Source organism: Rhinolophus sinicus, linkage group LG10 (assembly GCF_036562045.2).
Source record: "Rhinolophus sinicus isolate RSC01 linkage group LG10, ASM3656204v1, whole genome shotgun sequence".
NCBI lineage: Eukaryota > Metazoa > Chordata > Mammalia > Chiroptera > Rhinolophidae > Rhinolophus > Rhinolophus sinicus.
In genome coordinates this window covers 102,161,165-102,175,387 of record NC_133759.1, presented here as the reverse complement: position 1 = coordinate 102,175,387, position 14,223 = coordinate 102,161,165, and the positions used below count along the sequence as shown (strand labels likewise).

General features: G+C 48.7%; 1 protein-coding gene across 1 annotated transcript in view; it reads right to left on the bottom strand.

Annotated features, from left to right (window-relative positions):
• Positions 1-14,223, bottom strand: part of WWC1 (WW and C2 domain containing 1) — a 124,502-nt gene that overhangs the window by 57,112 nt on the left and 53,167 nt on the right. The window contains exons 2-3 of the mRNA XM_074313878.1: positions 7,031-7,140; positions 2,973-3,176 (exon numbers count right to left, since the gene is read on the bottom strand). Of these exons, the coding sequence (XP_074169979.1) occupies positions 2,973-3,176; positions 7,031-7,140 (314 nt within the window). The remainder of the gene's footprint in view (positions 1-2,972; positions 3,177-7,030; positions 7,141-14,223) is intronic.

Genomic DNA, 14,223 nt, shown 5'->3' with positions numbered 1-14,223 from the left:
CAGGGCGGCTTCATTCTTGCCCGAGCGCCTCTTTTCTCCACCCTGACTTTATTTTGGAAACTACACTTACGGAAAATTTGAAAGCACAACACAATGAATATTGCTATATCTTTCATCTAGATCCAAGTTATCACATGTCCCCATGTTTGTTCTGTCTATCCCTCCCGCCACCCCAATTCTTTCTCTCAGTAAGATGTCTGGTTCATAGTAAGTCCCACCGGAGATGGTGGCCAAGATGAAAACCCATCCCACATTCAAAGCCATCAACATGTCACTGACATCCATTCATCTGCTCATGAGACTGACAACATCATCTCCCTCCCCTTTTTTTTGGAATTAAGTCGCAGGCATGTGTGTCCTAAGAACAAGGACATCGTCCTACAAAGCCACCACATCATTATGAGAAGGTCTCAGCTGTCTGAGAATGTCTTTTACGGCTGCTTCCCCTCCCACCCTCATCCCCCCATCCAGGGTCTTATCAAGGTGCAAACATTTTATATGGTTTATGCCTCCTGAGACTTTTGTAAAAGTCTAGAACAGCTTCCTTTCTTTTTGGTTTTTCAAAGCAGTTGTGTTTGAAGAGTCCAAGCCCACTATCTTGTAGGATATTCCATGTTATGGATTTGTCTGGCTGTGTTGTCATGATGCGATTGAGAGTAAGCGTTCTTGTCAAGACTCCTCCACGAGGTTCCTCCTGCCCCTCATCAGAAACCACATGTCAGTCTGTCTCATTCTTGGCGACGCTAACTTATCAGCTGTGTAAGGCGGTGGCTGCAGCTCTGTGCCACGTGCACATACACTTCATCCTCCGAAATTACTGATTGATTTGTGGGGTGATACTTTGGGTCTATGTAAACATCCTGTCCCTCAAACAGGAAGGTTTATACACTTGTCATTTTTTTCAGACTGCGTGAATTCAGAGACAAAAAAAAAAGACTTCTTCAGTTTCACTAGGGACAGTATCTCCCTTCCAGGATTGCGGTAAGGGCAATGCTATAGACTGACTAACTTGTGTCCCGAAAAATCACGTGTTGAAGCCTTAACCCCTAATGTGATGGTGTTTGGTGGTGGGGCCGTTTGGAGGTGATTTGGTTCAGGTAAGGTCACGAGGGTGTGGCCTTATAAGAAGTGACACAACGGACAGCATGCTGTCTCTCTCTCTGCCATGGGAAGACACAGTGAGAGGTGGCCGTCTGGCAGCCAGGAAGAGGGCTCTCACCAGAACCAGACCATGCTGGCTCCCTGATCTTGGACTGCCAGCCTCCAGAACTGTGGGAAGATACATTTCTGTCACTTAAACCACCCAGTCTATGTAGTATTTTTGTCATGGCAGCCTGAGCCAAGACAGATTAAGAGCTAAAACCCTCACGACAGTTTCCAGGACATAATTTGACCCAGAAATAGCTAATGAGTATAACAGAATTCGTTTCCATAATCTGAAATCCTGGGATTTTTCTTGAGTTGCTCAGGAAAAGGGCAGGGCTGGGACAGTGAGTGACCTGGTAAGTTTTGTCCAAACTTGCCCCTGGCAGACCAAACTTCTCAAAGTGAGGGCTTCATAAGGAGGAGGGGTGTCTGGTGACCCAGCCAAGCCACGGCCTCCCTGACACTATGGCCTAATGCTGGCTCCTTGGCACACACTGAAAATGTTGGGGAGACAGACGGAATGGGTTTGGAACTTATTGCCTCTCACCAGCTGTAAGACCCCAGGCACGTTATCGATCCCCTTTAAATCTCGGTTTCCTTATGTGTGAGAAGACGTTTAATTGTACTTGCCTAGAGTCGGTACAAGGATGAACTGAAATAGCAAATTCCGACCTTCGCAGAAAGCCCATCATGTAGTAAGCACTCATCAACCACAGGAGAGGCTTGGGTATTAGAAACAGGGGTCAAAGATTTAAACAAAGTCACGTTGGAAGAGGTTAGCGGGCTCTGTGACAGCCACCATTCTGGTGTGGCCATGCAGTGGGAGTGAACGACGGGGGGTGGGGGGGTGGGCTCTGACATGCCTGCTGCCCCCCTGCAGGGAGCAGGGACCACAAAGAGGCCCTGGCCTTATAGCTTCTCTTCTAGTGGAGGAAATACCGACAGGCAGCTAAGCAGATGTCCTGTGATACGTGCTATGAAGAAAATACACACAGAGCCATTACAGAGGATAACTTTGGGGCGCGGGGGGTCTGCTGATAGAGTTGTCACAAGTAGGACTCTCAGAGGACACAGCCTGAAGGATAAGACTGGAAGGATGAGAAAGAACGAGCAGCGTGCAGAAGTGCTGAGGTGCAAAGGTGCAGGGCAGGCTAGGGAAGCAGAAGTGGAGGAGGGGTGGCCTCCGTGCATCTGGAGATTAATGGATGAGAGCACGAGATGGGCTGGAAGTGGCCGGCAGAGGCCTGACCACCTAGGGCTGCGGAGGCCACAGAGAGGGCAATGGGAAGCCACTGAAGACGTGCTTTTACATTGTGGTAACACATATGCAACATAAAATTGACCACTTTCACCATTTTTAAGTGTACAGTTCAGGGACATTACGTGCATTCCTATGGTTGTGCAAACATCACCACCATCTGTCTCCAGAACTTTTTCATCTTCCCAACCTGAAAATCCATACCCATTAAACATGAACTCTCCACACCCCACTTCCCCCAGCCCCGGAAGGGTTTGAAACAAAGCGATAATGTAACTTGACTGGCATTCTGAGGTGACTACAGATGAATGAACAAAAAATGGAATGAAAACGGCAAATGAATCATTGCAGGGCAGGAGCAGGGAGAGATGGTTTGCGCAGGAGTGGACACGGAGGAAAACAGGCAGATGAGAGAAGCACTGAGAGGCAGTACAGGCAGGATTCAGGGTAGCCATTCCCCTCTCCCTGTAGTGGGGTGGGGGGTGGGGCTGGGTGCTGGTGGGGGGTCAGGGGATGGGCACTGACAGGGGTGGGGGATGGGTGCTGCAGGGTGGGGGGCGGTACTCACAGCTGACCTGGGAGCCCAGCTTGTGCTCCCAGACGGCATGCAGCTGCTGATACTCCTGCTGCGCGAGCTCCAGGCGCTGCTGCTTCACCTGGTAGATCTCCTTCTGTGCGCTCAGGGCCTCCTGGGCCACCACCAGGTAGTCCTTCAGCATGTGCTCCTGCTCCCGCCGCCATTGTACCCGGGGGTCCTCGATCTGCGTGGTTTCTGGAACAGACCCCAGAGACTCTAGGTCAGCACCTCACAACTGTGTGTTTGGTTGGGGGCCTATGGAATCCACTACCAGAAAACAAAAAGCATAACGAATACAAAACCACAATCAATGTGAATGGGTTAAACTTAACCTATTAAAGAACAGAGACTATTCATTGCGATTAAGCAAACCAACACCCCATAAACCAGGATCGGTTTCCAAACCTAAAGTCCATCTGTCTGAAAACCGCTAGGAGAAAGACCAGACTTGAGTTCTAATCTGGACAGAGAGTCTCAAAGACATTATAGATGTTTAAGGGCACCTGTTTTGACAAAGAGTAAGGTAAAACAACTAACATTGCAGAGGATATGAAGAAAGAGGCACCTCCATACCCTACTGGAAATGTAAACTAGAACCCCCTAACTAGAGGGCTATCTGACATGCACAGTAACAGCCTTAAAATGTTCATACCCTTTGACCAACAATTCCCCTAATTTATTATAAAAATTAATAAACAATTCAGGCAAAGATGCATTGGTACAAAACCATGATAAAAACGATACCAATGAAAATAAATAACAAGCACTTCATAATGTTTATTCTATGCCAAGTACGATTCTAATTACTTTATATCTATTTATTCCTTCAATTCTTTCACGAACCCTATAAAGGAGATTCTATTACTACCCCCATTACACAAAAGAGAAAACTGAAACAGAGAGAGGTTAAGTAGCTTGCTCAAGGTCATACAGGAAATAAGTGCTCAAATAAGTATGTTATATTTACATAATACACTAAGACAGTCTTTAAAAATGTCTGAAGAAAATAAATAAACTGGAAAGGTGCTTCTGATATAAAAGTGAAAGTACAGGGTCCAAAACTGCATAATTTTGTATTTATCAAGATAAATATGCAGTTCTCCAAAAGATTAAGCGGAAACTTAGCAAATGATCAATAGTCACTGTCTTGATTCTTCATTTTAATTTTTTAAATTTTATGTACAATAAATATGTGCAGTGAAAATTTGGGGGGGGGGGAGAGTCAGAAGACAGACAGACATTAAAGAAAAGAGGCTAGCCAGAAGCTGAGCAGACGTAGAAGAGGTCAAAGCATCAATGCCCAAGACTGTCAACTCCTCAGTCATTTCCCTCTTGGTGGGTGGAGTCAGGCATGACTGACACACCAGAAATTGTATAATCAGGGCCACACGGTACATCCAGCCTGCAGATAGGTTTTGCTTAGCCCAAAGGCCTTTTGAGTACTGGTATTCAAAACCAGGAGCACATGCCACTCGCAGCTTGAAACTCTCCAACGGCTCCCACCTGACATGGAGCCGAAGCCAGAAGAACCCTTAAGGCAGAACACCGCCCACCTACGTACTGCTGTCCTCTGGCTGCTGTCCTTCCCCCTGCTTCCTCACTCACTCCGCTGTCTGCACACCTGCCCCCTTGCCATCCCCAGAGCAAGCTGAATGTGATCACACCTTAGTGTTTTGCTCTGTCTGTCCTCTACTTGAAACGCTCCCTCACCTCCTTCAAGTCTTAGCTCACACGGCCTTTTCTCAACAAGTCCTTCCCCTGCCCTCCCCCGGCCCCCCAAACCCATCCCAGCACACCCCGGCCTCACACACTGCTTTCAATTTTTCCCATAATACTGATAATTTTCTAACACACTGCACAATCTGCTTATTTATTCTGTTTATTTTCTCATTTGCCAAAACGAAAGCTCTCTAAGAGCAAGGATCATTTCCCTCTCATGTATCCCAAGCTCCCAGAACAGTGCCTGGAACACGTGTCAATAAACATTTGCTGAATGAATGAATGCTAGATGGTGGATTTAATTTGTTGTTCAATTCTATTGCGTCTATAACTCTTAAGAGTGCAATTTCAGTCAGTGCACAAAACACACAGACAGAGGACGGGTCCGAGTCCACAGCTCTGAATGCGAGGGCCTCGATGGTCACCTTCAGGCCGTATTTGTATCACTGGTTCCATCTACACAGGGGGCACCCTCCATGCAACAAGGGCACCTTCAAACAAGAAGGAAACCAGTAGCCTAAGAGCTGGTAAAATAACCAGATAGAATTATTCCCATTCTGACCCCCATTTACTCACTCCCCACCACATACCCACCCCATGTCTGCCATCATCCCCTCAAGAATAAACTCTGCTACTGCCCGCTACTCCTTCCTTCCTTCCATCTCTCCATCATCTCCCAGAAGCACCTTCAAACCCCGCTCTCACCATCAGACCTTAATGAGGGGGGTGCGCTCAGCAATTAGAAGCAGGAAAGGACTGATGAGGGTTCCTGTGCATCCGTGTTTAACCCAGCACACCATGCAGCCCTCCCAGCACTAACCTCATTCCCCAAACACACTCAATTAGGCATATTTACTTCTCATTACCCAGTACGCAATCATGAGTGCTAATAAAAAGCTCTGCTACCCCCAACAATGCAATTAATGCCATTAGCTGTCTCTCAGAAACTCTTCTACCCTTTGGTGCCAACAGTCTGCTCATTCATCCATTTTAGTCACGCATTCATGCGTTTACGCCCTTTTCTTTCTAGCAGAGGTCAAGTGCACACCTACTGTGTGTCCTACCAGGCAAAGGCCTGGGGTTAGGGAGATGAATTGGACACTCTCCTACTCCAGAAACAATTGCAGCAACAGCTAAGTGGTTACACTACGGGGTGATGAGGGGCACACAGAGGCATGGCCAGGTGCTACTGAAACCCAGACAGGGAAGTGGACGGAGAAGCATCTCAGGGCTGGTTCAAACCCCAGCTCTGCCGTGTTTTAGCTGCGTACGGAGCGGTCAATTACTACCGCTAAGTCCCATTTGTTAGATGGGGACCATCATCCGACACCCCTCAGGGTAGTTGAGAGGATTAAATGACATGAGGCCTGTCAAGGGGCCTCGCCCAGCACAGGGCACAGAGTATATGCTCAGGGAATGGGCTGCTAGGATTTGGAGCCTCAGGCTTTGCCAGGCGTGTCTCGTCTCATTCCATTCTCCTCCTGCCTGAAAGGATAAAGGAAATCCTCTTGTTCAGAAAGTTGAGAATGGAGACAGAAAAACAGAAAAACCCTCTTTCCTCTGTACACACGAACAAATGGGGCAGCAAATTTCAGAGGACAGGAGTGGTCTTGGCCAAGAAGGTACATAACGGATGAGGCCCAAATACACATCAAGTCTCCCTGGCTGGGGGACCACAACCTGGCTGCCTCCACCTGCCAGACAACATGCTTCTCCCTTTCTCAACCTATTCCTCCATCACAGGCCCAAAGAGAAAGACACTAGGAATCTTCATTCTGGATCAGGATATTTGGATCGCAGATGCAAAGTGAGGGTGGTGGACGGGTGGGGTAGAGACACACATACCAACCCACTGTGGACACACATGTGTGCACGCGGCTGGGAGCTTGCTGGGGCTCTGGCTGCTCCAAAATGATCTGTCAATGACAATGACACCTCTATCTTTAATGCAAAAAAAATCTTACACGCGTGAATTGATGCATGGAGAAAAGAAAAGAACACATGCACGCACACACATAAACACACACGTTTGGGAAATTTCTGGAATGATACATAAGAAATTGTTAGCAGGGCTCTGGCTCTGTAAAATTGGGGAGATGGGTTGCAAGAGGTGGAGTTTCGGATTCTATTTAAACCTCTTCTAAACTGCTATTTTATACGAACATACATTATCTAGCTATCTCAACACTGACATCTCTATAGAACTAATAACACAAAACGCAATCTGGCTTCAAGAACCTCCGCTGGTAGCTCTTTCAGACTTGGGGGTGAGCGTGGAGGGAGGGGAACGGGGAAAAGGGATGGGGAAGGGAGGATGGCCAGGAACTTACTGGTGTTGTGGTCTATGAAGTAATCTCCAACCTGTGGGTCATACGCCTCTTCCCATCCCAGCGGCAGCTCATTGCTGATGCAGTCGGCAAAGGTGAGCGGTTTGGTGTACCTGGCAGGGAGAGGAGAAACAGAGCGCATCAGCCGACAGCCCCCACGCCCCTGCAACTCGCTGCTTCTCTTGGCTTTCCTGCTCTTCAGGGCTAGCCCAACAGATCCAGACACTGTGCTGCCACCAGATCTGCCCTGCTGTCCCGGGAAGGTGAACACATGGAAGGAGGCGAGGGAATCTGCGTTCCCGCCCCAGCTTTGCCACTAACGAAAAGTAATTTGAGCAGGTCACCTTCCTCCTCTGGGCTTCTGTTTCTGCATCTCTAACAGAGGGCTTTGCAGGAAAGGGCTCGCAGGTCAAGTCCGGCTTCTAGGCTGGGACTCCAGCCCTCTCTGGCTTCTCCACCCGCAACTCAAGTACCCACCCCATGCCCAGTCTTCCTCCTGGCCCTGGCCCATGTGTGCCAAGCCCGCTTCCCCTCTGCAAAGCTGCAGTAGCAGCATCTAGAATAGCAGATGTTCCATCCCTGTGAGTTTGGCCAAAAGCAGTATTTATTTGCCTCCTGAGCTAGTTCCGTAATGCCTGTGCCCACTGGTGGCCTTCCCTAGACAAGCCAGGCCAAACTGATCTTTTGGCAATAACCACCCTCTATGTCCCCATTTTGCGGGGAGTGGCAGTAAGCACCCAGTCAGACAAAGAAATCACCCAGCTAAATGAACAAAGGCTTGTCAAGCTTGGAAAACACCACAGACCACTGGTCAAGTATTTCAGCCAGGGTGCAGGGAGCCAGGAATCGAGACATACAAAAGTCAGACCGAGGGGCCCCTCCAGACAGTTCCTTTGGTTTCTCCCACTTACTGCCTCTGCCTAAAATACACATTCGGATCTTCTCCCTCTCCTGTCTGCTCCCACCCCCTCCCAATTTCGGAAGCCCAGAGGCTCAGCTTCGGAGTCGCCACTCTTTCTACAGACTGGCAAACTGAAGCTCAACAGGACAGGAAGAAAGGTGCCTCGGTTGGCGTCTGGGATTCCTCATCGAGAGCTTCCCTCCAGGCCACAGAAACCGACTCTCTCTCATCCTGTGCAATTTCCTTCCTTCTTAAACTCACTCCAAATCAAACTTAAAGCAAAATACATGGGAAAACAGCAACACCTTAAGAGTCCAGGTAAAGAAATCTGGTGTGTTCACGACCACTGTATATCCAGAGTCTGGTAGGCTGCAAAAAATATCTATTGAATGGATAGCTCAAAAGTTTCTATTAGTAATTTATAGCTATACTGTAGGAGACAATAAGGATGAAGCCAGAGGTATGTACGATATGCACCAGGCTACGCACTGGCTAATAAGTGTTCAATAAGCATCACTTGTATTAGCTGTGTGAGTCTGACAACTTACTTAACCTCTCTGAGCCCCAGAATTTTTATCTGAAAAGTGGGGATAATAATAATTCTCCAGGTCATTGGTTAGCTTAAATAAGCTCATGTGTGCAAGAACATTTAGCACAGATCCTGGTGTGCTCAGAAAACATTAGTTGTTATGTTCTGTGTCCCAGAAGGGAAACTGAGGCTAAGAAAGACTGAATAACATTCTCAACGTCAATGACGAAGATGGGATGTCAAAGAAGGCAGTGTCTCCAGAGCCCCTGCTGTGAGCCAACAGGTTCTCTTAAAAGTTGACATCGTCAATGCATCTCCCCAGCCCCAAGGAAAATACATCACAAGCCACTGCCTTGGAGTAAAAGGAGGAAAAGATGGAGAAGATACACACGTGGAGGGAACTTTCCTCAGCTGAGAATGCGCTTCGTTCAGGAGTGTCTGTGCCAGTCTGGATAAAGTGTTTGCAGAGCTGTCTTCAGCCCACCCCACCACCACCCCATGCTCCACCCAGATTTCAGAAACAAAAGGCCCCATCGCAGAGTACCTCCCCCTCCTCCAGCTTCTCTCTGTGTTTGCTCCGTCTTCCTTATGGAGAATGAAGACCAGGGACCAAGAGCCCAATCTCATCCAACATCATTTTACCCAACAAATCTTTGAAAGGGTCTCTGAAGAAAAAGCACACATAGGCATTCCCCTCCACGGTGAGTTAGCCTATTAATGAAGACAGGTACATCTGAGGAAACAGGAAAGCTCAGGCCGAACACATTCAAGACTTCTCTTGCTGGCTCCTTTCTCTCCCTGCACGCTGCCCTGAAAACCCTGCCTGCCAGCCTGGCTGTGGAGAGAGAAATCTTATGATACATACAAGTTGCAACCCAGGAAACCGAGAAGATGTGTCCCTTCCCAACAGCTCCCCTGAATCTTCTGGTATAAGGCGCATCACCTTTCAAAATTCCTCCCTGGAGATTAATGACATGATTTCATCCAGGGAGCATCTGAGCAACAGAATCCTACGTCCCTCATAATTGGTGCTCAATAAATATTTGTGGAATGGGAGAATACAACAATGTTACGTAGGAACAAAAAATAACAAAGTATTCTATATTATATGTAACAATGTGTTCTATAGTCTGCTATCATGGAAGGATGTTCTCAACCTACTATGAGAAAAACATTGTTAAAAGAACATCTACAGGATGCTGCTATGTGTAGTTTGCCTTAAAGTGTGTGTGTGAGTGTGTGTGTGTCTGTGTGTAGAAGAGAAACTGGAAAGATACACATTAAAAGGTTATTTCGGTACAGGGATTTCGACGTTGATTTAAATTTTTTCCTTTTTTCTTTTTTTTACTAATTTCTCCATAGTGTTCATATACTACTTGTATTAATTGTTACTAAAATATTTAACAATGGCTAAATCTAGGCCTAGAAAGCGCGTTACACACATCACATTCCCTCTCTGGGTACCAGGCACCCTTACTCCATTTTACCAACAAGAAAAGATCAGCATCACGCAGTTAGTAAACCCCAGAATATAATATGAAGCCCCACGGCCTGATTCCCAAACCTGAGCTTTGCTAACAAAAATGAATGAGACCATGAGACCATGAGAGTCTGAGAACAATCTGGAACACAGAGTAAGCTAAGTCAGAGACACAGATGACCCAGCTGGACCAGAGGGAAGTCCGACGCAGGCAAAAGGCACTGGAGCTCCGGCGTATTTGTACCTTTAGTTATACGCGTACATCCCTCCCTACAAAGACGTTCAGTACACTTGGAAAACCCACAGCTGCTTAATGAAGAGGCAATTAAACATTTCAAAGTCATTAACCCAAGTGATTCACTGCGCTCTCTGTGTATGAAGATGGGGATGGGGGAGGCAGGACTGAAACACCAAATGCATCACTTTTCCAGAAAACTATGAACTCCGCAGATTGCTCCAGTCTTAGACACCGAGAAGTCAGGACTGAAATAAATGTTAGCTACAAGAACCCGTAATGTGACTGGCCCGTGGATGGTGGGGAGGGGGCGGGGAGGCTGCTGACATGCTGATTCCCACCGGCAGGAATTCGGAACAGTGCCTAACAGGGATGAAGAAGAGTAAAGAGCACCCAGGTGGGGAGAGGGCGAGGAGAAAGGAAGGCGGTGGTTCGATATGCAGGGTTCCCTTTGAAGTGACATGGGCGGGAGCAGAGGGCTGATATCCTGACTCCTAGAGCTCTTCCATGGGAAAGAGAATGCTTCTATTAGAAGACTATACAACTTACAAAAAATCTGGACAGCAAGCATCTCTCTGGAAGAAATGCCAAGAGGGAGATGAATTATTCAGTGTGCAGAGACGTGTCATTCAGAGAATCAGGATGAAGAGAAGTGTTTTGAGCTGCAGAAGGATTTAAACACACACACACACACACACACACGTATATACACATGGTCGTCTTCCTGCCAGAGAGAGGAAGTGTTTAAACCAGTCCTCCCGGGAAACTGTGGGTGCTTCTCTGGTCTGCAACGTTTCCCCTTGGGCAGGTGCCAAGAATGTGAGCTGGGAAGAGATGTCCGCTTTCAGATGTGGCCAGGACTTGGGGTCCCCGCCTGGAACTCTCAGCCCCTACCCTCCCATGAAGCGGTTTGCCCCAATCCAGTCCCAGCCCTCAGCCTCCACACCCTGGGCTGCTGAAAACCCTGATGTGAAATCAAATGACCCAAATGCTGGAAGGGCGAGAGGGAGGGAGGACAGGGGTGGAAAGGTGCCAAGCAAGAACTAGTTTTGCCTCTTCTTAATTACAAATCTCTGAAGGAATACAAACATTCCAGAATGTTTCACAATAGACCCTCCTGGAAAATGGGCCCGGATGTGTCACCTTGGAGACAGGTAGGTTCTGGCAGATCCCTGAGCACAGGCACACTTGTCCCGCCTCCCAGCTCCACGTTGCTTTCCTGTGGGCTGTGGGAGAGGGTCTGGGAGCACACTTCCACGGCCGCCCGGCATTCAGTATTCAGACAGTGTGTCTTTTCTAAGAAGGCAGCTCAGAGAAGGAGCGGAAAGGCTTTTGCCAAGTCTAACGCTGGGTGGTGATTCTCTGGGGACTGAAGAACACATAACATATCTTTCAAGTTCCTGGTGCTTCCCGAGCAATCCCAACGCTTCCCACAGTAACCTCTTTATCTCCTCTAGCAAGATGCTGGCCCCCGACCCGGCTCTCTCCTTGGGCCAGCTGGGCGGGACCACTTTCTAAAGGGCCCCCCAGACTCCATGCCAAGAACTGTCCAAACTTTCAGCTGAACCGCTCCTCCCTGCGCAGCACAATGGACAGGCTGGTTCTCCTCCCTCCCCGGGGTGTTTCACACGCATAGTTCCCATAGCTTAGATTTCACAAGCCCTGATTACACTCCTTCACCTCCAGGCTGTGGCTCAGCACCATTTCTAAGCAGTCCCTTCCACCTTTCGCATCTGGGGTGGGCGGGAAGAAAGTGCACTAAGGAAGTTCCCCTTCCTTCCTCTCATTCAGCTCGGTTCAAACACCTTCATTCATTCCTTTAACAAATGTGGGGATAATAAAAATCACCATCTCACAACTTTGTTAGGAGGGCTGATCGCCCAGATCAGAGACAAAGCTCATTTACTCAACACGAGCCCTGCCCTTACATGCTAGTGGGGAGACACCCCAGCCAGGATGCCAATCAACGTGGTCATTTAAAAAAATACAGCAGGAACAAGTGAAGGGGGTGGGCTGGTAAAGGGCAGCCTCTGGGAGGTGATCTCTGAGGGGAGGCCAGATGGTGGAAGCAGAGGGAACAGCTGGCACAAAGGCTTTGGGGCGGGACAGTGCTGACAAGTTTGAGGGATGTTAAAGAAAGACACATGGCCTCTCTTTATGATACGAGCGATGAGGCAGAGGCAGAGTCAGCAGCTGGGCTGGTAGGGCCCTGGGGTCCCCGGTAAGGGCTCTGAGCACCTCCCCTGTGCCCACCTGAAGGCGGTGGCCTGGAGCAGCTCACACCTCACCCTCCGCTTCCCTCTTTTCTGTCATTTCCATCTGTCCTCCAAGCAACAGGCATAGATCATGTGGATACAACGTCTCCATCCCATGCCAGGCGTGATAAGGGCTCAGACGTTCGAGTCAACCTTGTTTCCGTCCTCAGCAGAAGGTCCAGCCAGGGAGGACGGCTTCCACTGAGAGCAGGCAGGGACCCATCCCCATGACATCTGGTGACAGTGTATATGGCAGTTACACTATCTGAGGCTGTGCCCCACAGACAATTAGAGAACGCAGGGATAGCTAATACGGTGCTAGGGCAGCCACACAGATGTGAAAGGGCAAAGAATCGGGAGAAAAAGGGACAGAGGCAACGGGGTTCAGCCAGGGGAGGCTGGAGAGGAAGAGGCTGGAGAGGAAGAGGATGGTGGTTGGCTTCACGGTTAATAGAGAGAAGGGGTGGATACTCCCCACAACGGCTCAGGAATCAATGAAACTGGGCTGAAACACATGCTTGCCTCTTGGAACCATGGGTGTGTTACGTAACCTCGTCAGGAGGAGGTTCCTTCTCTGTGAAACTGAGAAGTCGCGATCTCCTGAGGGTGTTGTGGGGATTAAGTGAGATAACCCACATAAAGTGCTGAGCACAGGGCCTGGCGTGGCATAAGCCCTCGGTATTTGTGGGTTGTTAACGTGATCGGTCGAGAGACTTCTGTGTTCTACGCACTGTGAGAATTGTGTCACTTTTCATCTTTAGGGGTTCAAATGTCAGCTATCATCATCATCATCATCGTCACCATCATTCTTCATCCCAACAGATGCCCGGTGATGGGTGATGGTTAAAAGTCACAGGCTCTAGGGCGGACGGGTGGCTGGATTAGAGCGTGAGCTCTGGGCAACAGGGTTGCGGGTTCAATTCCCACATGGGCCAGTGAGCTGCGCCCTCCGCAACTAGAATGAAGACAATGAGCTGCACTGAGCAGCCACTGAGCTCCTGGGCGGCCAGATGGTTCAATTAGTTGGAGTGCGTCCTCTCAACCACAAGGTTGATGGTTCGACTCCCACAAGGAATGTTGGGCTGCGCCCCCTGCAACTAAGGCTGAACAACGGCCACTGGACTTGGAGCTGAGCTGCGCCCTCCACAACTAAGACTGAAAGGACAACAACTTGACTTGGAGCTGATGGGTCCTGGGAAAAACACACTGTTCCCCAATAAAGTCCTGGAAATACACACTGTTTCCCAATAAAGTCCTGTTCCCCTTCCCCAATAAAATCTTAAGAAAACAAACAAAAAACAAAACTCACAGGCTCTAGAGTCAGCCACCACCTTCCAATGCAGGCACGTCACTTACCTGCTCTGTCCCCTTGGGCACAAACCCTACCCTGTCTGACTCTGCTTCTTCATTAGTGAGGTGCTTCATCTGTACAGAGTGTGACTCTGTGGTTAAAACGAGCTGTTCTTATGAGTTAGGTTGTATAACCCTATTGTCATGGGGGGGGGGGGGGAGACCGAGGCAAAGTAATTGCCCAGGATACAAGTCTGTAAGCCGCACGCTGTTCCCCCCAGCTCCCTTCCTAGAGAGGCTGGGAACTGTCTGCTTATGCTCATGTTCGCTCTTTTTGGAAATTAAACCAGAGAAGTTAGGAAATGGCAGCGGGAGTGGATCTGGTGCTCAAAATTTGCTCTCTGAAGAAAATTTCAAGTTCTTTCTCTTAAAAATGTTTTCTCCTTCCCTCCCCTCTCAATAGTCTGGTTTTCTGACCTCCAGATCTCCTTGCTTCTCTGCTTCGG